The sequence below is a fragment of the Balaenoptera borealis genome (assembly GCF_965194805.1).
Source record: "Balaenoptera borealis genome assembly, chromosome: 1".
NCBI lineage: Eukaryota > Metazoa > Chordata > Mammalia > Artiodactyla > Balaenopteridae > Balaenoptera > Balaenoptera borealis.
Window position 1 is genome coordinate 178,714,093 of NC_138860.1, and position 20,824 is coordinate 178,734,916.

The 20,824-nt window shown below is 51.7% G+C and overlaps 1 protein-coding gene across 1 annotated transcript in view; it reads right to left on the reverse strand.

Moving 5' to 3' along the window:
• The window catches only part of VWA5B1 (von Willebrand factor A domain containing 5B1), a gene marked incomplete at its 3' end in the record, with an annotated part of 39,756 nt that extends 23,184 nt beyond the window's left edge, over positions 1 to 16,572 (reverse strand). Inside the window, exons 1-7 of the mRNA XM_082354442.1 lie at positions 16,144 to 16,572; positions 14,150 to 14,302; positions 12,632 to 12,851; positions 9,204 to 9,349; positions 8,173 to 8,304; positions 7,416 to 7,540; positions 3,666 to 3,842 (exon numbers count right to left, since the gene is read on the reverse strand). Coding sequence (XP_082210568.1) covers positions 3,666 to 3,842; positions 7,416 to 7,540; positions 8,173 to 8,304; positions 9,204 to 9,349; positions 12,632 to 12,851; positions 14,150 to 14,302; positions 16,144 to 16,282 — 1,092 coding nt within the window. The 5' untranslated portion in view covers positions 16,283 to 16,572. The remainder of the gene's footprint in view (positions 1 to 3,665; positions 3,843 to 7,415; positions 7,541 to 8,172; positions 8,305 to 9,203; positions 9,350 to 12,631; positions 12,852 to 14,149; positions 14,303 to 16,143) is intronic.
• Positions 16,573 to 20,824: the final 4,252 nt, after the last annotated feature.

The window sequence follows — 20,824 nt, forward strand, 5'->3', positions numbered from 1 at the left end:
CTGAGCCAAAGCCATCATCATAAAACTCCTCATCTGTGTAGCAAGTCTGATTTCTCAAAGCCATTCTCTTACAGTTTTCCAGTTTCGTTTCACCTCCTACTGACCCTGAGCGGTAAGGAGAGCAGGGAGTGCCCACCCCCTTCCACCAAAACAAAATTGACGTCTAAGAGAGGCACGTGGCCTCGTCCAGGTCCCACTGGTGATGAAGCAGCCTTCTGCTTCAAGGTCTGTGAGCATTAAAGAGTCTTAACCTATTTAACTATGCAACACCAGGAGACTTTGATCAAGGTATATTCTAAAAAATAATGACAAAGAGAGAAGGTGGAGGAGATGACAAGAGGGAAAATGATGATATTGATGATAATGATGATACAATGCAATGATAAATGTCAAGCAATTACTATATGCTAAGCAGTTTGTATTCATTATCTCATCTAACCTCTATAACATGTATTATAGCATAGTGGTTAAGGAGATACACTTTGAAGTTAAACATATCTGGGTTTCAATCTCACCTTTGCTATAACTAACTTGACCTTGGGCTAGTTATATCACTCCTCTGAACCTCAGTGTGGCACACAGTAAACATTCAGTAAATGGTTATTATTACCAACCCCGTGAGATACATATTAGTATCAATGCCTCTGTTTTACAGATAGGGAAACTGAGGCTCAGAGGGTTAAGGAATTGCACTGGATCCTAAAACCTGAGAACAGGACTGAGGCTTTCAAAGCATAGCTCCGAGATCTTTATTTATGTTGGCTCTGCCTTGGCACAGAACTCAGGAATGAGTGGCTTTCCCTCATCCCTATAGAGTTTATTGATGGCACCCCAGGGATCTCAGCATAGCTTCAGAGAAACAAACTGTTACTCTCCAAAATCTTGAAGGAAACAGCAGCAAGTAGATCCTGGCAACTTTTACACCATATGGCCTTCCAGGCTCCACGGCCCTGCAGCCCCTCTTCCATTCCCCTCTGTAAATATTGACATTAATGTTCTGTCCATCTCCTTTTGTTGCTTGTGTCAATATGTTTTGTTTTTCTGCAGAAGAAGTCAATATCTGTTTATTTTTGCATTAGTTACTGATGCGTATTGCTGCTACGAGGAGACTCTGTTGATCCCTACGGATTGTCTCTGTTCACACCTATTAGAATTTTAAAGCCATGTTTTTGGCAGCAAGTGGCAGCTGAAGAATGAGACCAGCTGCAGGAAATTAAATTGGCTGAACTTTCCCCTTTGGCATGGCTGTTTGGATTTCTATTCTCTCCTACCTCCCGAAGCCTAGTTTTTCCTAAAACTTCAACCTAATGAGCCACCTAATGACTCAAGCAACCCCTCAATGGCCTCATTGTCGGTGGGGAAAGGGATGTGTGGCCTGAGTAATGACTTTTTCTAAAAGGGGCGTGTTTAGCAGAATGGATTGTGCCAATGCAGAGCCATTTGTGAAAGGATGACCTCGAGCTCGCTGAGCTGAACCGGAAAAGAAAGCAAGAGCGACTCCAAGGGGAAAGGGACTGAGACGTGAACCAAGTTATTGTCAGAGAATTCTGACAATAGGTCTCTAGTTCAGGAACTGGATTTCTACTCATAAGCCAGCTCCATTTAACAGGTAGTAACTGCCTGGAACACCAAGATGAGAAGGAGGTAGAGACTGAATCCAGGCTCAGCACTGAAAAAAAGTGTCATAGTCAATTACTGATGTCTGCCTGGGCTTGGAGGAGGGGAACAGAGGGATGTGTGACATATGTTTGCCCTCCCTGAATGAATCCTTCTTTCTTATTTTACAGAAAGAATAAATGAAGTCAGAGTTGAGAATCAACTTGTCCAAAGCCACATAGCGAGTCAGCGGTAGAATTGACCCCGGAACCCAGGCATTGTTTTTCTCAGAGCCATGTAGCAGGAATGACAATCAGAGAAGAGAGGTTTTCTCAGTGGAAGAGTCTGTATAATTCCCTATTGGCAATGTAAGGAAAATGAGCATTGAATTAAGATACAGAAGGTTCAGGCTCCCGCACCAGCTCTGTGATGTTGGGAAGAACATTTAGCGTCCTGGGGACTGAGTTTCCTTACCTGGAAAAGGGCAGGGAAAATGAATTAAATGCTCTCTGAGAGATGTTTTAGGTCTGTGATCCTATGATACGTTAGAGGAACTGAAGAGATGTCTTACAAATTGGTACAGCTGTGGAATGGAATACACATGGCCACACAGCCCTGGAGCGTGCTTCAGCACTCCAGCACTGTGGACAGGTCCTCACTTCAGTGCCTGCCTTTCATGGTGGCCAGGGGTGGGGAAAAGGTACCAACCAGTCCTGCATCCCAATGTCAAGAGGCTCAAACAAGAACTTGGATCTCATATATGACTGCTCTGTCATACTTCAAGACCAAACCCAGTCATAGAAAGGCTTAGGAGATAGCTGGCATCACAGATCCCACTTAACCCCATTCCTCCTGGCTCCTTCTGTTGCTCTGGAAATAAGAGGGACAAGGTAGGGAGAGGGACAAAATTTCAGGTGACAGCAGAACCCTCTTCTTGTTCTCTCATCCTTTGTTCTCTTGAACTATGATCCTTTACTCAGTTCAATAAACAGCAACCAAGGGCTTTTTACACATAAACACAGAGCTAGACCCCATGGGGAGAGACAGATGAGAAAGATCTGGTCCTTTTCCTTAATGAGTGGATAATTCCAGAGGAGGAGACAGACATCTGCGCAACTAAAAATACAAGGAAGTGTTGGATAATGCCATAATTTTGGTGAATAATCTCCTCACGGAGATGGAATGCTTCTGGATGTGAGGGGAGGGTTTTATCACTCTTTCTCCTGCACTCCTTCAGAACCCTCCAAAGCATCAAGACCATGCTCCCAGGCAGGCTTGGTTAACAGGGCTATGCCCCTCACTTGACTGTGAGCTCCTTGAGGGCAGGAACTATGTTTACAACCTACCGTCTTTCCAGGTGGCCAAGCACAGGGCTTTGCACATATTAGGCATTTGAAAAAAAAAAAAAAAAGATGAACCAAATCATTTCTACTGGATTCTACACATCCCTTAATGGCAGGGGCCATGTCCAATGAATCTCCAATGTCACATGGTAGAAACAGTCAGACAGACAGATATGGGTTTAATTTTAGACCATGATCTTGGGTACATTACTGAAACTCTCAGGATGGGTTTTCCTGTTTGGAAAATGGTGACAATCTGACCGACCTCATAGGATTATTATCTGGATTAAACACCAAGCTGTGCATTAAGTGGCTGCACAGTGTCTGACCCATAGTAGGTCCTCAGCAAATGTTAGTTCCCTTCCTCTTCTCTCTGCATCCCTCTCCACTTAGTACCTAGTGAGGTGTTTTAGCCAGAACAGGGACACAACAAAGACGTGTAGAATGCCAAGGGAAGCTCCTGATCACTTCATCCCTTGTAAATGGACAGCAGTTAACCTCTGCTCAGATCACTTCAGGGGTTTATTTGGGGAGCAAGTTGAGTTTGGGTGGGGTTTCTGTTTAAACTGACATACAGAAAAGTTGTTTGTCATTTCTCTTAGCCATGGATAGTCATTTAAGGAACTGGTTCAGGTGTGGAAGGAGGGATGCTTGGGACAGAAAGTGCTGAGAAGCTGGGTACCCTGGGACCCTAGATCCTGGGGGTAGGGGTCCTCTGAGAGGTACCTTGACTCGGTGGATGTTGGTCCCATTCATGCTGTCGCTCCTGTCGATGAGGAAGATAAACTCGCCATGGGTCTTTCTTAGGTTCGGCTGGACTGACTGGAGGTCAGGACAGAAGTTGAGCATGATGACAGAATGGTGGGGAATGTCCTTGTGGAGGCGTTTCCGGATGATTTCTGTCTGGAGGAGAAAGGGAAACTCTCTCACTTGGGCGTTCAAGGGGCCCAGAGCTACTCCTGGGGGTCGTGCTGGTCCCCCACTACTCTCCAAGTCTTGTCAGGATCCCTCTCATCCTCTGTGTGAAAGACTTCCAGGTTGACCCTACCTGGCTCTTCTGCTAGACATTCACAGGTTGCAACAACAGAAAGGCCTAGGTTTGAACCCCAGCTCTGTCACCGTCCAGCTGTGTGATCTTGGGCAAGACCCTCCTCTGGGCCTGACTCTTCTTGTAAAACGGGGCAAATAATGTCCATTTCTCAGGGTGGTTCTGAGGATGAACTGAGTTGGCATGCAAATGGGAAGGTCCTGGCACACGTGCAGGTCCTCCGTTGAATAGTGGTTTCTTTCCCTTTCACACCCAGGGGATAAGCCACTCTCTGGCTCCTTTTGACTGTGGACTTGGATTCTCTGGTTTATTGATTCTCTCCCACTGATAACTTCCTACTCATGCTTCAAATTTTACCTCTTTGGAAAACCTGCTCCCATCTTCCTGGTGGACTTAATTACTTAGTTTCCTCATGCGTGAAATGAGGACAAGAGTACATACCTCACTGAGTTGTATGGACTAAATGCAATGCCTGTGAGGCGGCTTCCCAGCAGAGAAACTGTCTACACAGCAACCATCAACGCTCTTGCTGCCGCTGTTGCTATTTGTCATGGGGACCCAGGCATTTCTCACACTGCGAGTTTTTGCTCATCTCTCTGTCTCCCCTCCTACTTGAAGGCATGTCATGCTTGAGTCTCTTGTATCTCCAGGGCTTAACATAGAGCTTGGTGCAGAGATGGGCTCAGTAAACATTAAAGGAAGGACAGCACCAGAGTTCTGTATCTTTTCATGTGTTCTCTTAGTTGGCCTTGTCACACTGCTACTGAACTGTCCTTGACTCTCTGGTCAGTTTGCACCAAATCTCATTTCCACTCTTCTCACTCTGCCGCCCTCTCTCTCCACCCCTACTTTCTCTGTCTCTGTATCTGACTGTCTTTGCGTGTACATATCTCTCTTTGTCTATTTCTCAATTTCTGTCCAAGGGTCCCTTCCTCAGTTCAGTAGATGACATCATCACCCGCTCAGGTGTTCAAACCAAAGACCTAAGAGTTGTCCTTGATTCCTCTCTTTTCCTCACCCCACGCACCCACTCCTTCAGCAGAGGGCTGCCTGTTCTGCAGCTAAAATACATTCTGAACTTGTCCTCTTCTCTCTGTCTCCACTGCAATCACCCAAGCGCAGGACAGTACCATCTCTTGCCTGGATCTTGGCAATAGCTTCTTCCTGGCCTCATTCCTCTACTTTTATTTCCCCGTGGTCCCTTCTATAGCGAGCAGGCAGTGTGATCTTTCTTGTTACTCTCTTGCTTAGGCAATAGTTTCCCCTCACACCTTGTACCAGGGCTCATGAAGCCCCGCTAAGGACTGACCCCTGCCTACCCATCCACCTCATGTTTGCCCCACATTTCAGCCATTCTGGGCATCTTTCTGTTTTCCAAACACATCATCATTATCCTGCTTCCAGTTCTTTGCATGTTCTTCCAACGCTTCACAATCCACCGGGTCTCATATTCAGACAGGCTTTCTCTAAACACCTGGCTAAACAGCACCCGATGCTCATCACTCATTTTCATATCGTCCTGTTTTGTCTTTCACAGTCCCCAGCCCTCACCTAAATCTTGTCCATGCATTTGCTTCTTGTCTGTTCCCCTGTGCTAGAATATAAGCGCCATGAGGAAAGGATGTGTCATTTTCAGTGCTTTCTTCCTAGTGCCTAGAACCTACTGGGCACTTAGTGTTTGTTGAATGAATAAATGAGAGGATGAATCTGTGGGGGTCTTTTTGTCTGCTACTGACCTATGTGCAGAGACAAAAGAGACCTTTTTGTCTCTCTGTCTCTATTTGTCTCTGCTTCTCTCTGCATCTCCACCTCTCATACATAGTGTCTCCCCCTGTGTCATTTGCCCCCTCTTTGCTAAATCGCAGTTTTTGACAGCTCGTCCCACTCACTCTTCCTGATTGATGCCTCTGGATGCCCTCCTCCCTCCCACCGGGAGCTCCTTTGCCAAAAGCCACCGCCCAGCCTGGCCCTTTGGACGACAGAGCCCAAGGCAGCAAGAGCCACATCTGGTAGTGACAGGAGCCCGATTTTTGCCTCTCCGAGGCGTGGGGTCGGGGGTCCGGGCTCAGGATCCTCTGATGTCTCGAGCTCCCATTATCCAATTACAATAAACTCATCACTTCTTAGCAGCTGTGGGTTGATGGCTGTCATCCCTGGAGCTCATGAGAATACAGGGTATTTGCATAACCAACCCAAGGTGACAAATTAATTCTCATTTGCTTCAGTGGTCCCAGAGCTAATTGGTTTAAGGCTTGGCAGGCAGGCCTGGGAGGCTCATTGCCGACACCCCTTGCCCACGTGCTGCAGTTCTCAGAGCTGAGTGGCACCCCCTGGCATTCCCACCACCACTCTGAGAGCCTGGCTCCAGCTTCTTCTCCCAACTGACTCATCTGGGTGAGGGGGCACCTCTGCGAGGACACGTGTTTCCAGCGGGGTCTCTAACGTGGGGATGGGCATTGAGCCACCTACACCTTCCCTTCGCCATCTCCCCTACCCCCCACCAAGCCGGGGCTTCCAGTGGGATCTCTACCAAAGGGAATGATGTCATCAGCTGTAAGTTGTCTCCGCGTTCTTGTCTGTTCCTCTGCCAGTCAGGCCAGCAGGAACGGGGGGCCCTTACATCCGGCACAATTGCCCCACATGAGCAAGGCGAAGTCCTTAGCCTCTTTGTCACCAAAGCCAACTCCTCTTTCCCAGCTCACCAGTTATTTTGGGTGCTAAGCCTCAGTTTTCTCATCTCAAAAGGGGAGACAGTAAAAAGAAGTATCCCGCGATTCTTAAGCCTACCTTGGCACTCAGGACCCGGCTCGATGTGCAGGGTCACGAGCAGGAGGGAGACTGCGGGGGTGGCTTGTGGCTGTGGCTCGGCATCCTCCTACCCCCCTTCCCCACCCCCAGCCCCTTGCTGATGGCGCCCTTATCCTTTCACTTCGTGGGGGAGGGGCGGGCAGAGGGAAAGGATCTTTCTCGGGCTTTCCCTGCTCTGCCTTTATTCTTTACCTAATAGCAAGCAAGGATCCCAGAGTTAGGAAGAGCAAGAGACCCATTCAGCAGGTGGGAAAAGGGAGGCCCAGGAGTAGAGATGGAGCCGGGAGGGCACCCAGCTATAGGGTCCTTGGTGCCTCTTGGGGGTGGATTAGCCTGGAGGAGACCAAGGTTGTTTCTGCCACCAGCCTAGAATTTTGCCTGGCTTAGGCACCTTGGTGGCACTAGGAGCAGGTGACCTGGCAGGAGGCGGGAGGGCAGCGCCAGGGTGACTGCCGCATCTGGACATCCACTTTCCCTCTGCCACCAGCTTGCTGTGTGACCTCGGGCAAGTCACACCCACCCCCAACCCCAGGTTCAGGCTCCTCATTGGTCCAGCAAAGACCAAGTCCCCAGTGCCACCCCAGTTCTGCCACCATTGATGTTGCTTCAGTCACCCTCACCTTTCGCTCTGCACTGCTGTCCTTCTTCATCCCTTTAATGAAATCTGTTCTTCCCTTCAAGTGCTGGTCAAACTCTCCCAGGGTCATGTCCCCTTTCTCCATCAGGACATGTGGCATGTAGGGCTCTGCAGAGATGAGATCAACTCTTGGCACTTGCCCGAGGGTGAGGGTGATGCTGGGGGCCTCGGTGGAGTGGCAGATCTTCACAGTGGGGAGGACTCCCAGTTGGAAGAGGGGGATGGGATCCCTGGCTGCTTGAGGCAGTGTGGGACCCTGAGAAAACTCCTTAGCTGGGAGGCAGGAGAGCCTAGTGGCTGTGGGTGATTCACTGCCCCTCCCTGGGCCTCAGTTTACCCATCTGTAAAATGGGAGTGATTCTGGGCTCTGATCTTTTTGCATCTAAACATTCGATGAATTCGTAAAGAGACAAAAGAGTTGCTCCCTGAGAGTTCAGAGCTGCCAGGGTCTCATGGAGCTTAGGGTTTCAAAGATCTCTGCTCAGCTGGCCTGGGGGCAAAGTGCACCACTGGGTGGATGAGACCCTGGGGTCTCAGGAGCTAGAATGGGGCAGGAGACACTCGGTTCTGCCAGTTAGCGCTAAGTTTCCCAGGAGGCAAGTAGTTGGTCTCCTCTCCTCTGTCACGCGCCCCTACCCTCTCACTGGCCACTGGGTGGGGGGCCACGTGTCTGTGCCCCATGGGATCAGCACCTCCTCCCTCCCACAGGCATTCTGGGGGCCCCGCCTGGTGCACAGTACCGCTGGGGTGGATGAGGATCTCCACGGGCCGGTCGAAGGTGTGCCTGTTGGCCAGGGTGATAATGATACTCTTGGCCGAGCGTGCAGACGGGGCGGCGTCGGCTCGGATCTCGTGGGTGGGACTCTCCACCCCTGAGTGGCACAGAAAGGTGGGATAGGCTCAGGAGTTCCCGGAGAGAGAGGGGCTTGGTGGGGGACCCTGAGACTCAGGCCAGAGATGACTGGCACTCCAGCCCCATCAGGGGCTCCTGACCTGCTGTGTAAAACCGTGGACAGACCTTCTCAATTTCCCCATCTGCAAAAGGGGGGCTTAGCTAGATGGGATCTAATGGCCTTTCCATCCCTGACCTCACGATCCAGTGGGGGTCAAAGGAATGGCTTCCTCACAGGGCACAGAAAGATAGAAAGAGCTCCATGCTCCATCGGCCAGCACTCCATAAATGCCTCTGTGTTGGGATGTCCTGTTGCTCTGGGAGAACGCTTGTTGACAAGAAACCACACCCTAGTGTCTTTTTAAAACCTTGACTGGGTGGGGCAGGGGAACCATCAGAACAGTGGTACCCTCCTCTGGCTGCTCGTTAGAATCGCCTGGGAACTTTCCAAAGTTCCAATGCCCAGGACTCACCCCAGACCAATGTCATCAGAAGCTCTGGGGTGGGGTCTAGGTGGTGGGATTTGGAAAGTTCCCCAGCTGATTCTGCCATGCAGGGGGAAGAGCAGGAAGCAGCTTTGTGGCTGTGGCTCCAGAAGAAGACCGAGGACTGCGGACTTCGGACGGCCATGGCCTCGTAGGCATTTCCCCAGGGAAGCCAATGGGGGGGGGGTGGGGACAGCCTTGAAACCTGTCCTTGGGAAAGACTCATCTTGGGCCACATGTTGGGGAGCAGGAAACGGGGGCGGAGGGGCATGAGCTTCAGGTTGTCTTCCATCTGGGCTGGCCAGCCTTCCCTCCCTCCCCTTCCTTTCCCCACCCTGCCGTGGCCTCGAATCTTCTTTCCAGCCCCATCCGGGTCTAGCCAGCTCCCTCTCACCTGCGAGCAGGCAGGGCCCACGGATCTCCAGCTGGAAGTTGAACTCGTATTCCATGGGGTTGGACACATCGGTGTCCAGGAGAGTCGCCAGGCACAACTTGTTCCAGGAATCCAGGGCCTGGGGGCCGAAGCAATGCTTGTCTTTGCTGGGAAGGGGGCCGAGAGGAGGAGGAGGCGGCCAGTCAGGGCTGAGGCAGGGGGCCAGCAAGAGAAGACATGGAGAAAACGGCAAGTCCCAGGCCGCCCTGGCACCCCTGCAGCCCCACTCACAAAGGGGCTGAGGAGTTTCCTTCCACCCCAGATCCTGACATTCCCACTCAGTCTGACTGCCGGGAGAGCCTGGATTCAGACCTAAGGTACCACCACCCACGCCGGATGGGCCAGGCACCAGGCATGGGGGCTCACGCTGTTCTCACCACGCCCCCAGAGGGCGGCCTCAGAGCCCTCACCTCCCCCACCTCCCACGTGGGGAAACCGAGGCTCAGCAAGATGAGGCCACTAGCCTACGTGGCCACCACTGGGACACGGCAGAGCGTGCGTCCTCACCCGGGTCTCTCTGGCTCGGCCGTGAAACAGTTTACACTATGTCACATCACTTCTGGAATACCTGCTCTGTCTCTGCAAGCTGGGAACCCTTGCATAAAGCCACTTCTCTGAGTCTTGGTTTTCTCATCACTGAATGGGGATAATGATGACACAGCTGTCTTAAGCAAGCGCTTAGCAAAGTGTCACCGCTGAACGCTCAAGTCTCTGGCCCTCTATCCTTGTCATCCCTCACCCTGTCTCTGGTCCTGCTCTATTTCCCTCCCCTCTATGGTCATGCCCTCTGAGGTCTGAATATGCACATATTTTTGTAAAACACACCATGACATTTGGTTGAAAAGAAAGCATTGTATTAGGAATCTCATTCAATTGCTCCCCTTTTTTTTCACCCAACACTGTGTCTTTAAGCTCTGTCCAGGTGGCTGTCTGCAAAGCGAAGTCTTTGCTGCTGATGTGCTATGGCTTGGGGCCATCTGTTTTACTGTACTTATTTGTTCCTGCCTTCACCTCCCTGTGTCCACAGACACCAGCACCATGAATATCCTCATCCATGTGTTGTTTTTGGACATATAGAAGGATTTCTCTGGGATCCCTGGGTCAAAGGGCACACACCAAATATTGCCTGAGATTGCCTTCCAGGGTGGCTGGGCCAGTTTCCACTTCCACAAGCAATGAACAAGAGTTTCCTTCTCTCCTCATCTTCACGAACACTTGGTATTATCTATTTTTCTTATTTTTTCCCATGTCACTCTATCTAAGCAACTTTGAGGTTCATCAGAATTTGATGCAGGTGTCTCCCAAGAGCATCTCTGTTAACTCTGCCTGCTGGAACGGGCAGGAATTAGCTTATCAGGGCCACCTCAGGGGCACCGGGGACTCCCTGGCCTCTTGTTCCCTGATCCACCGAGGTCTTGAATGCCCCCAGGTCTGCTAGGTCCTGCCTCTCCCATGCACCTGACTTGGCGCCTATGGCAGCATTTACATAGATGACACACGAGCTGATGTTCCCTGGCCTGAGACTGGCTGGTGCCACCAGTTTCTCTGTTGTACCAACAAGTGTCCTCACTCTAGATTTCGAGGCCCTACACAGTCTGACTCTCCCACTTTGCTAGAGTCTTACTAGCCTTCCAGCTGCTCTTCCAACACACCAAACCTGTTGCTGCCTCAGGGCCTTTGCACTTACTGCCCGCTCTGCCCCCTGCCCCGAATGTTCTTCTTCCAGTATTCTTCCATGGCCAGACCCCTTCTTTCAGATCAGGCCTCAAATGTTGCCTAAGCCCTGTCTATTCTAGCGAAACTAGCACCCACCCCATCCTCTCCCCCTCTAGTCTCTGTAGCATCTGTCTCCATAGAGCTCATCACCCAACATATGACATGCTTGTGGGCTTATTACTTTATTGTCTGTCTCCCCCCCTTAGAATGCTAGCCCCACGAGGGCAGGGACCTTGTCTGTCTAGTTTACTGCTGTATTCCCAGCACCCAAAACAGTACCTGCCCCATGGTAGGTGTTTAATTACTATTTGTGGGGTGGTTGAGGAGTGCCCTCTGGGCTGGCCCCACGTGGGAGGCTAAAATAACCCCTCCCCGTCAGGTCACCTTGAGGTCAGCACTTTAACTGGTGGTGTCCAGGGGTTTACTGTCACTCTCTTCTGTGTCCCAGTGGGCACGTGCTCCCAGCTGCCCCCATAGCCCATCCAGGGTATGTACGAAACTCCTAAATACATATGGTACATCTTCCCAGATTTCAACTTGGCTCAAAGATTCAGGCTCAAAGCTGGGGAGGGGGAGTTAAGTAGTTTAACTGGTAATTAATTCAAGTGTTATTTTTCTACCACAGTGGTGCTAATATACTGTGGAACAGATTTTTTTTTTTAATGACATGAATTGAATGATAAGATACACGACTTCAAAAGACATCTCCTGTATGCATCAGGCTACCTTAAAACTGGCCTCCTCTCTCCCTGCAGAGGAAACGCTAGTCCCCCAGGGCTTATAGGTGGGAAAATGGGAGGAGCCCCGATCTCAGCTGCAGGTGCCTCAGGCTGTGACCCACCCCCTTTTCCCTCCTCCCCCAACCGGGGGAGTACAGAGAAACTGTCCTGGAGTGTACCCTCCCCGCCCTGCTGAAAACCCTTTTTAATGACTCCTTGTTGCTTCGGGGAGAAATCCAAAGTCTGCCAGGGCCACAGGGTGTCCTGTAACTCTGCAGCCTCATCTCATGTCACCCGTCCTTCAGTCCCCCTCTGTGGCCCTGTCCTTGCTGCCTCAGGGCCTTTGCCCCTGCTATTCCCACCTATAGGAACGCTTCTCTCTGTGCCTATATCCATCCCCCTCCTGGCTCAGCCCTCAGCTGAAATACCACTCCTCAGAGAAGCCTGACCAGGCCCCCAGACCCCCTCCCACCCCGGTTGGGTCTCTCTTTTATACTCTTAGCCAATGAACCTCTCCTTTACTGCACTTTTCACATAATTAATTATGCATGCAAGTTCATAAACAGTTCACATTAGCTGTGTTATCTGTTGGATGATGATCTCTCCCACCAAGTTCCAAAAAGGCAAGGGACCATGTGGGTTTCGTGTCCTCTGGGTCCCTAACACCCACCCCAGTGTCTAGCACTTAGGTGCTCTGAAAATACCTCTTGAGTGCATTAAAGAAAAACGCCTGGAAATTCTGATACCAAGCTGTCCAAATCCTAACACTTCTGACCAGTACCAACACAGAGCATTTCAGGGAGATTCTTAAGTGCTCGAAATGTGAGCAGGGGAGGGACAGTTACTGAGACGGGGGCAGCTACAGAGCTCAGCCTCACCTCCTATCCTTCCCACCCACCCAACTCCCTGCTGCCCACCCGGGACTCTGGGCTTGTCTGGGCGGGGGCTCCTCACCCGTGGGTCTGTTGGTTGGAGGGGCCAGTGCTCTCGGTGCAGAACTGAGGCACGGTTGGGACGCAGACAGCAGGTAGCAGGACCCTCACAGCCCCGCTGGGCAGCGTCGGGAGCTCCGAGGAGGTGCTGACGAAGATGGTGACGTTCTCCATAGGGGCGACGGTCCCCAGGTTGACCACAAAGAGGATCCGCTCCAAATCCTCATCCAAAGCCACCTTTCCTGGTGTGCAGGAAGGAGGGATGATGCAGAGTTTCCTAAGTGCCAGGCCTGGAGTCAGGGACTGTGCATACACTCTCCCCCATCCCCTCTAAGCTTGCTGTGTGTTAGGTTAGAGCAGCCTGTTCTGCTGATGGGAAAACTGAGGCTCAGCGTGTGGGTGCAATTTGCTCAAGTTACTCAACAAATAACTAATTTATTGAACCAGGATCTGAACCTACGTGGGTCTGATGCCAGGCCTGTGTACTTTCCACTGTATCCTGCAGGGAGTGGGAGACTGGGACCCACAACTCCCCAACAGAGGGTCACATCTCTATCCGCAGACTCTATGTCCCCCAGAGAATCACGGTGGAGCATTCCCGCCTCCCCCAGGATCCATACTGTCTCCTTTCATCTGAAAGGCCCAGCCCTCATTCCTTCTTAGCCCATCCTACCCATCCATCCAACCCCTCCACAAAACCCTCCCTGGTCCCACCTGGACCGCTCTTTCCCTCCTCTGACATTATCTGGACCACTTTTGGCATAGTCACTGTCAACTTCCTATCATGGTCACTACCGGGCATGTCCGAGCTATTCTTCCAGGCTGGAAGAAGTCCTAAAATCTTGGGGGAAACTTTGCATCTTACACATCGTGAGTGTTCATTAAAAGATTCTTGAACATCTCAATTATCAGGTGAAAAACTTCACCTCCATCATAAATCCAATGGTAAGAATCTCATATCATATGATCCTTGGTCTGGACTCAAGCCTTGGCTCTGCCACTAACATGCTGTGTGACCTTGGGCCAGTCACTCACCCTCTCTGAGACTCAGTATCCTCAATAGCAGGCATCAGTATCCAGGCTGTGAGTACTTACTCTGTACCAGGGACTGTGATGAGTGTTCTGCATGCTCTTTGTTGAGATTTGGATGCATAGGATTATTAGTTACAGTTTACAAATGAGGCTTAATTTCTTATCTAAGCTTGCAAGCAGCAGGATAGGCAGTCAAATCCTGGTGTGACTCATTCTACAACCTCTGAGCTTAAATGACATGCTCTTCTGTGTTTTAGAGATATCTTAACAATCCTTCTGTTGCCTCCTTTGAGCCTTACCACTCTTTCCAGGTGAGAACAGAAACAATTACCTCTATTTTCCAGATAGTAAGGTGAGGTTCAGAGAGGTTAATTATTGGCCTGAGGTCACACAGGATTCCTGACTCTTAGTGTAGTGCTCTCTCTACCCTATCCCATTGCTGCCCTTTCAGTCTGCCTGAGACTCCAGCCATGCCCAGGCCCTGCCACAGTCTTTCTGGCCTTCTTACCTGTGACAGTTGCAGCTCGGAGGCCGGTGGCATCCAAGTGGCCACCCTCCATCTTGGCTTTGTCCTTGATCTGTACTGTCACGACTCGGTCGGCAATGACTGCCTCAAAGCCGATCACCGTGGTGTACTCATCCAGTGGGTATACAAAGAGACCTGCCAGAGCGGGGCCCAGCATTGCGGGGTGCCCCTGACCCACTCTGCATGCCCCACCCCGGAGAAGGAACTGGAGCCTTTGGTCTGCCATCCGAGTGGATGGTACTCACTGCCACTTGGAGGACTCCAGAGAGAACTTGGGCTGGGGCCTCCTGGTTCCGGGGGGCTGGGCAGGAGATGCACAGCAGCAGGTTCTTTGTCAGCTGCAGGGCAGCTGGAAAGGGACGGCTGCTCCCCTGTCCCAGCCAACTCTTACTCTGCTGGCCTGTGAGGCCGGTGTGACCAGGGCTTCTGAGTTTTCAAGAGAGAGTGGAAATCTGGATTTTTACGTGACCTGATGTGTGGGACTAATAAGACACCTCTGTGTGGTGGTTCTGTGCGTGGCGCCCAGGAGCTGGGGCTTTGGAGGAATAGGGCTAGGGTTCTAATCCGGGCCCCGCCCCCTTCCCCAGTCTGGTGACCTTGGCTAAAAACATTTAGCATCTCTACGCCTCACAGCCCCATCTGTAAAATGGGGATAATAGAGCCAAACTCAGGGTCGTTATGAAAATGGAAAAAACAGTCACCACTTATTAAACTATATCCCCCATAGTGCGTGCCCTACATCTTTATATCTCAGTGCTTCTCGAACTTCAAGAGCACGTGAATCACCTCGGGGTCTGGTTAAAATGCAGATTCTGATTTAGTGGTTCTGGGACAGGGCCTGAGATTCTGCATTTCTAACCAGCTCTGGGTGATGCCGATGGCTGGGGTACCACACTCAGAGGATCAAGGTCGGATCTCATTTTATCTGCCCACTAACATGAGGGCAGCACAGTGCTGGGCCCATGGTGAACTCTCCACAAATCCCAGCTTCCCATCCCTCAGTTTCCTCATCTATAAAATGGGGGGACTGTTCTTTCTGCACATGGAAAGCCAAAGGACTGTCCCAGAGCTGTTCAGTAATTTAGTCCCTGGGTTCCTCGCGGGTCTCACTTTAAGCCACCCTCTATAGGTTTCCTTAAACAGAGGAAAAGGGTCGTTTGCTCTGCCCAGGAGATTTCCGCAGGGAGGAGACTTTCCCTCGCAGGTTTCTTTTGGGAACTGAAAGAGTTTCAGAAGCTCAGGTCAGGCTGGAGGGTGGTGCCCCGAGACATGAAGTTTGGGGGTTAGGAGGCCCCCATCACCGTGGATGAGAAGCAACGCTAACCATAACAAGCCTTTACGCAGGACCCTCCTGGCCAGCCTGCCCGTAACTCCCTTCCTTAAGTGCAAGGAGAGGAGTGTGATTTACAGACACCTCTTGCAGGCGAACGCCGGTCCACACTCCTGACTGCCTTGCGCTGATGACTCATATTTGCAGACTGTTTTCCATTCCACGCTGTCCTTCCTCATGTATTACCTCGTCTGTTCCTCCTGCAAACGCTGGCGTCCAAACAGGTGCAGGAGCGCCCTGATGTCGAGAAGGACAGCGGCTTCCCCAAGGTCACGGGCACGAGAGCCACACCTACGACTGGGAGCTCCTGGCTTCCACTGAGTCTGGACGCCTCTCCTACCGTGAGGTTCACTGGGGAAACTGGAGGACTGACTACCTGACACAGGTGGGCATGGCTTGTGAACATAAATACGGCTGGGACAGTGGGCTGGGGCCGAGCCCCAACCTGGGTTCGAATCCTGACCTGACTTGCTACCAGCTTTAAAACCTGCAGGGCAGAAGTGGTGTTCCTATTTCGCAGATGAGGAAACTGAGACTCAGGGAGGTGACATGACTTGTCCAGTGTGAATCAGCTAATACATGTCAGGGTGGGGATTCTGCTTGGAGGAGCAGGTGGTCCCGGGGAAGCCCCAACAGGGATCCTTACCCTGGAAGGGCTGGGCTTCCAGGTTGCCATAGGTGAGGGAGGCGGTGAGACCCAGGGCGTAACCACTGACAAAGGAGGTGACGTCGGATGCGGTGAGGGGCAGGGCTGCCCCTGTGATCTGGTTCAGCAGACCAGGCATCTTGCTGGCTACTCAGCCTTCAGGGCCTGCAGGAGACAGGAAGGCAGGGAGTGGGGAGAGGCCCCCCATCCCTCCCCAGCTCCGTTCTCCCACTTCGGCCCCCACAGGAAGTCAAAGCATTGCTCTCTTCACTTCCCCCAACTACTTCCCACTCAGTGACCCACGGTGACTCTTGACCACCCCTCAGAAGACAAGGAGTGGTCATTCCATTTCTTTCCATTTCACGGTAGAGAGACTGAGGCCTAAAGACACGTGACCTGCCCGGATTCACTCAGTGGGTGGGAGCGCAGGCAGGGTTAGAGCCCAGGCAGGCTCACGTCCAACCTGGGCTCCTCCATGGGCAGTGCTCTCCGAGCTCCGGATGGGAGTCCAGGGGCTCTGGTCCCATCCCTTTGTCGGTCCCGTGATCTCTGAGCCTTAGATGCTTCCTCTGCAGAATGAGACGGTTGGAATAGCTCACCAAGCCCCTCCTTCGCTGACTGCAGTGAATCTACCCACTACAGTCAACACGTGGGGTGTAAGGGAAGTGAGAAACACCCACCCCTCCAAAGATACGAAAGTGAAAAGAGCCACCATCCCTCCAGGTGTGCAGACCAAAAGCCTGGGGGCCGTTCTCGGCACCTCTTTTTCCCACCTCCACACCTAAGCTATTGCCAAAGATCATGATTTATCTCTGGGAAGAGCCGGGCATCCATCCATGCCTTTCCTCCTCTGCCACCAGCATCCCTGTCCCAGCCATCACCACCTCCACCTGGACCGCAGCTCCTAACTGGCCTCTTGAATATACTCCTCCCCCCCAACCCCGGAATCCATTCTCTACCCAGTGGCCAGAATGAACAGACCAATGCGCAAGTTGGACAGATTTCCATCACCCCCGCCACCCTCTCTCACCCACCAATGGTTTCCTATTTCTCCTAGAATAGAGCCCAAAACCCTTTTAAAATTTTGGCCTAGGGCCCTGTGTGATCTGGCCCTGCCTGCCTCTCTAGCTGATCTGTCATCATGTTCCCAACCACACTTTGTGTGTCTCCCAGCTTCCGTGCCATCCCTCAGATGTGTCCTGTGCTCTCTCCACCTTTGTACTTGTCACCCTCTACCTGGAAGGCTCACCCCATGACCCACTGTAAACTAGTGACCTCCTATTGTCCTTCAGTGTCAACTCAGGGCCCCCTTTGCCGGGAAGCCAGTCCACGCATGCCCAGTATCCTTCCTCTGCCTCTTACAGAGCCGAGCTTCCCTCCCTCGGAGCACTTCCGTTAGTCTGTAGGGATGCATCTTGTTCCCGTGAGATTACTTTATTCACGTCCGTCACCCCGTCTGGAGTGCACGCCCCTGGAGGCCAGGTCTATTTTTGCTGCCCATGGCGTCCTCAGTGCTGACTGAATACACAAAAGGATGCATGACTGTCATCATTCCAACACCAAAGACTTCGGAGCGCTTCTCAGGGCAGGGTATCGAGTCTCTAGGAGGTTCCTGAGACCCTCCCAGGCCATCACCTGCCTTCATGAGGTGGGGTGGGAGTGGGAAGCAAAGTCAAACAAAGGGTGTGGAATACGAATTTGAGATTCTTTCTGGGTCTTCCTCTCGGTGATGTACGTGGCCAGGCAAAGCTGCTGCGGGCTGGTAGCCTGTTGCCGTTTATTTGCAAGGCTGTTCGGTGAGTGCTGATTACTCTGCCTTTTCTCTGAGAAGGGAACTCTTTGCTTCTGCGTCCTCCTTGTGTCCCCAAGCAAGGGTCCTCGGCTGCTCCCTCCCTCGCTGCCAGGCCAACAGTGTCTTTTTAATTATGTTCTCTCTGTGGCTCCGGCCCAGACAGCTCTCAGCCCTGGCTTATCTGCAGTGGGCTGACTGACAGCAGGAGGAAGATAAGGAGCTGGGAGGGAGCAGCTGTATCCCCAGCTGCCTGCTTTCAGGAGTTCTCTGTCTCAGGGGCCTGGCCAAGCCCAGAACAAGATGGAGGAGGTCATTTCCTGACAGAGCCTCATCCCCTGCCATCCACACTCCCGCCCTCCTCCTCCTCCTCCTGGTTCCCTCCTGTCCGGAATGCTGATTGGGAAGCAGCACCCAGACGTGTGGTGGACTTGAACTTAAGCTTCAGTTCAACTCGAGGTAGAGTTTTGCCAAGGACATCTCAGCCAACCCACTCATCCTACACTGCCCTGTGCCCACCCCAGCTTCCTGGGGTGACTCTCACCCAGAGAGTGGGGCTTGGGTGAGCGATGTTGATAACACAGGCAGACTCACGCAGCACTGACTCTTTAACAATGTCAGCCCTCTTGGGAAGAGTAAACTTGAAATTCTGCAGGGCCTAATTCATGCAGTCTTCATCAATTCATCCAGCATTGATAAGCACCTACTGCGTTCCAGGCCCTGAATTAGCCACTAGGCATACAAAGATAAGATACAACTCCATCCTTAAGGAACTTAAAATCCAGAGGCAGAGGAGTTGGGGAGTGGGGGAAGATAATAGTAACAGCAAGTGGAATTTGTTGAAAATTGAAACTGTGCCAGGCACACATCTCATTTAATTCTCACAACCTTATAAAGTGTATTGTTTTGCAGGTGAGGACATCGAGGCCTCAGATGCGTTTGGTTTTGCACATGAGTTTGGGGTGCCCCAAGGACATACTGGTACCCAGGGTGTGTGTGCGGGACTTTCTCCTGGAGGAGCCCAGGGGCAGCCCCGCGAGAGATGGGGACCAGAGCAAGTAAGGCTGAGCATCCCCCCTCCAACCATCCCAACCTGGGCCTCCAGTGGGCATCAGGCCACAGGAAACTCCTAGGAGAGACCTAACAGGGAGGAAGCCACCAGCATCAGCCCCAAGACAGTGTGAGAAGCCAGGCTCGGCCTCAGGAACAGTGTGGTGTGAGCGGGGCTGAGGTGGTGACAGGGGCTGATCTTAGTGTGGCAGGGTCAATATTTCACTAGGCGTTTACCCGCCTCACCTCCTTCCTGATCGGCCAGACCACCTGTCTTTTCCCAGGTCCTTGACTTTTGGGCTGCAGAATCTGGGCTGGTGAGGTGAGAGAAAAGAGAAAGGGGAGTGAATGGGCTGGGAGAAGGGATGGAAGGGGCCACTAGACCTTAGAGCAGCCAAGGGGAGAGTGAGGGGGCGGGCAGGAAAGAGGATTTCTAAGAAGTGAGTGATCCACTGTAATCCCTGGGTATTCGTCCCCTCCTTTATAAAACCAGGTGAGTGGAGGGGCCAATAGCTCCCATCTCATCAGCACTGTGAAGATTAAATTGAATAATGTGTACAAAGTACCCAGCACAGTGCCTGGCACATAGTAGGAGCTCAATAAATATTTGTAACGTGAAATGAATGAATGAATGAATGAATGAATGCCGGCAGCCTCCCAGGAACACTAACCTTTAGAGGTCACCTAGGTGCTGGGAGACAGGAGAACAAGGCAGAAGTGACATATAAACTAATGGAGGTGACAGATATTAAATGAAGCTGCAAGCCAACAGATTCAAAACCTGACTCTTTCCTGTCACCTCCACTGCTGCCACCCTCTTGTCCCCCTACAGTTTATTCCCAGTGGAGCAGCCAGAGAGATCCTTTGAAGACATGGATCCAGTCATGTGGTTCTAGAGTTCAAACCCCTGCCAGCTCCCCTCGCCCCTCAAGACCCCCTGATCTGGGCCCCATGCCCTTTCCTTTCTGATCTCCCCATTGGTGACTCTGCTCTGGCTCTTATGCCATAGAGCTTTTGCACTGGCTGTTCCCGCTTCCTGGAATGCTTTTCCCCTCACTATCCACGTGGCTCTCACCCTCACTCTTTCAAGTCTTTGCTCAGATGGCACCTTCTCAGGGCGGCCTATCCTTAATACTGTATTTCAACTTGCAACCTGTTCCCCCGGCTTCACTTCCAATCCCTCATCCTGCTTTTTTATTTTTCCCAGAGCACATATTACTAACATACTCTATATAAAGCATTTATTATGTTTATTGCTTATTACCTGTCTCCCCTCCACAAGGACAAGGATTTGGGACCTGTTTTTCTCAAGATATATCCCAAGTGCCTTGAGGAGTGCTTGCATTATTAGCAGGTGGTGAATAAATATTGTTGAATGAATGAATGGATCAATACATATAATCACAGTGCAAAGCTGGCCATTTCTGGGTTTCCCATTTTTCCAGCTGAGGGCAGCTCCCCAGGGAAGATATCGGAGTTAAATCCATCATTTAGGTTTTCATCCCAGTATTTATCAGTCAGCAGCCCAGATACACCCTCCCCGCCAGCACGGAGGTCCCACCCATCTTCGAACAGACCATCCGTCCACAGGGGATGCTCCGTGGTTCTGTGCCCCTGAGCCAGCCCCTGGCCCTCTTCCTCCTCTTCTAACCTCCCACTATGCCTTCTGCAGCCACCACTCGGCAGCCAGCAGGCTCCCTGAGAGGCTCTCTGTGTCCTTGCCTGAGGACCTGCTTCCCCTTCTTCCAGGAGGGGCTGCTATTCCTTGCACCCCTCAGGTTGGGAGGCTGATGTCTTTTAGCTACGCCCCACCCCCGCTTTGTTGCTTGTCATCTTCAAGGT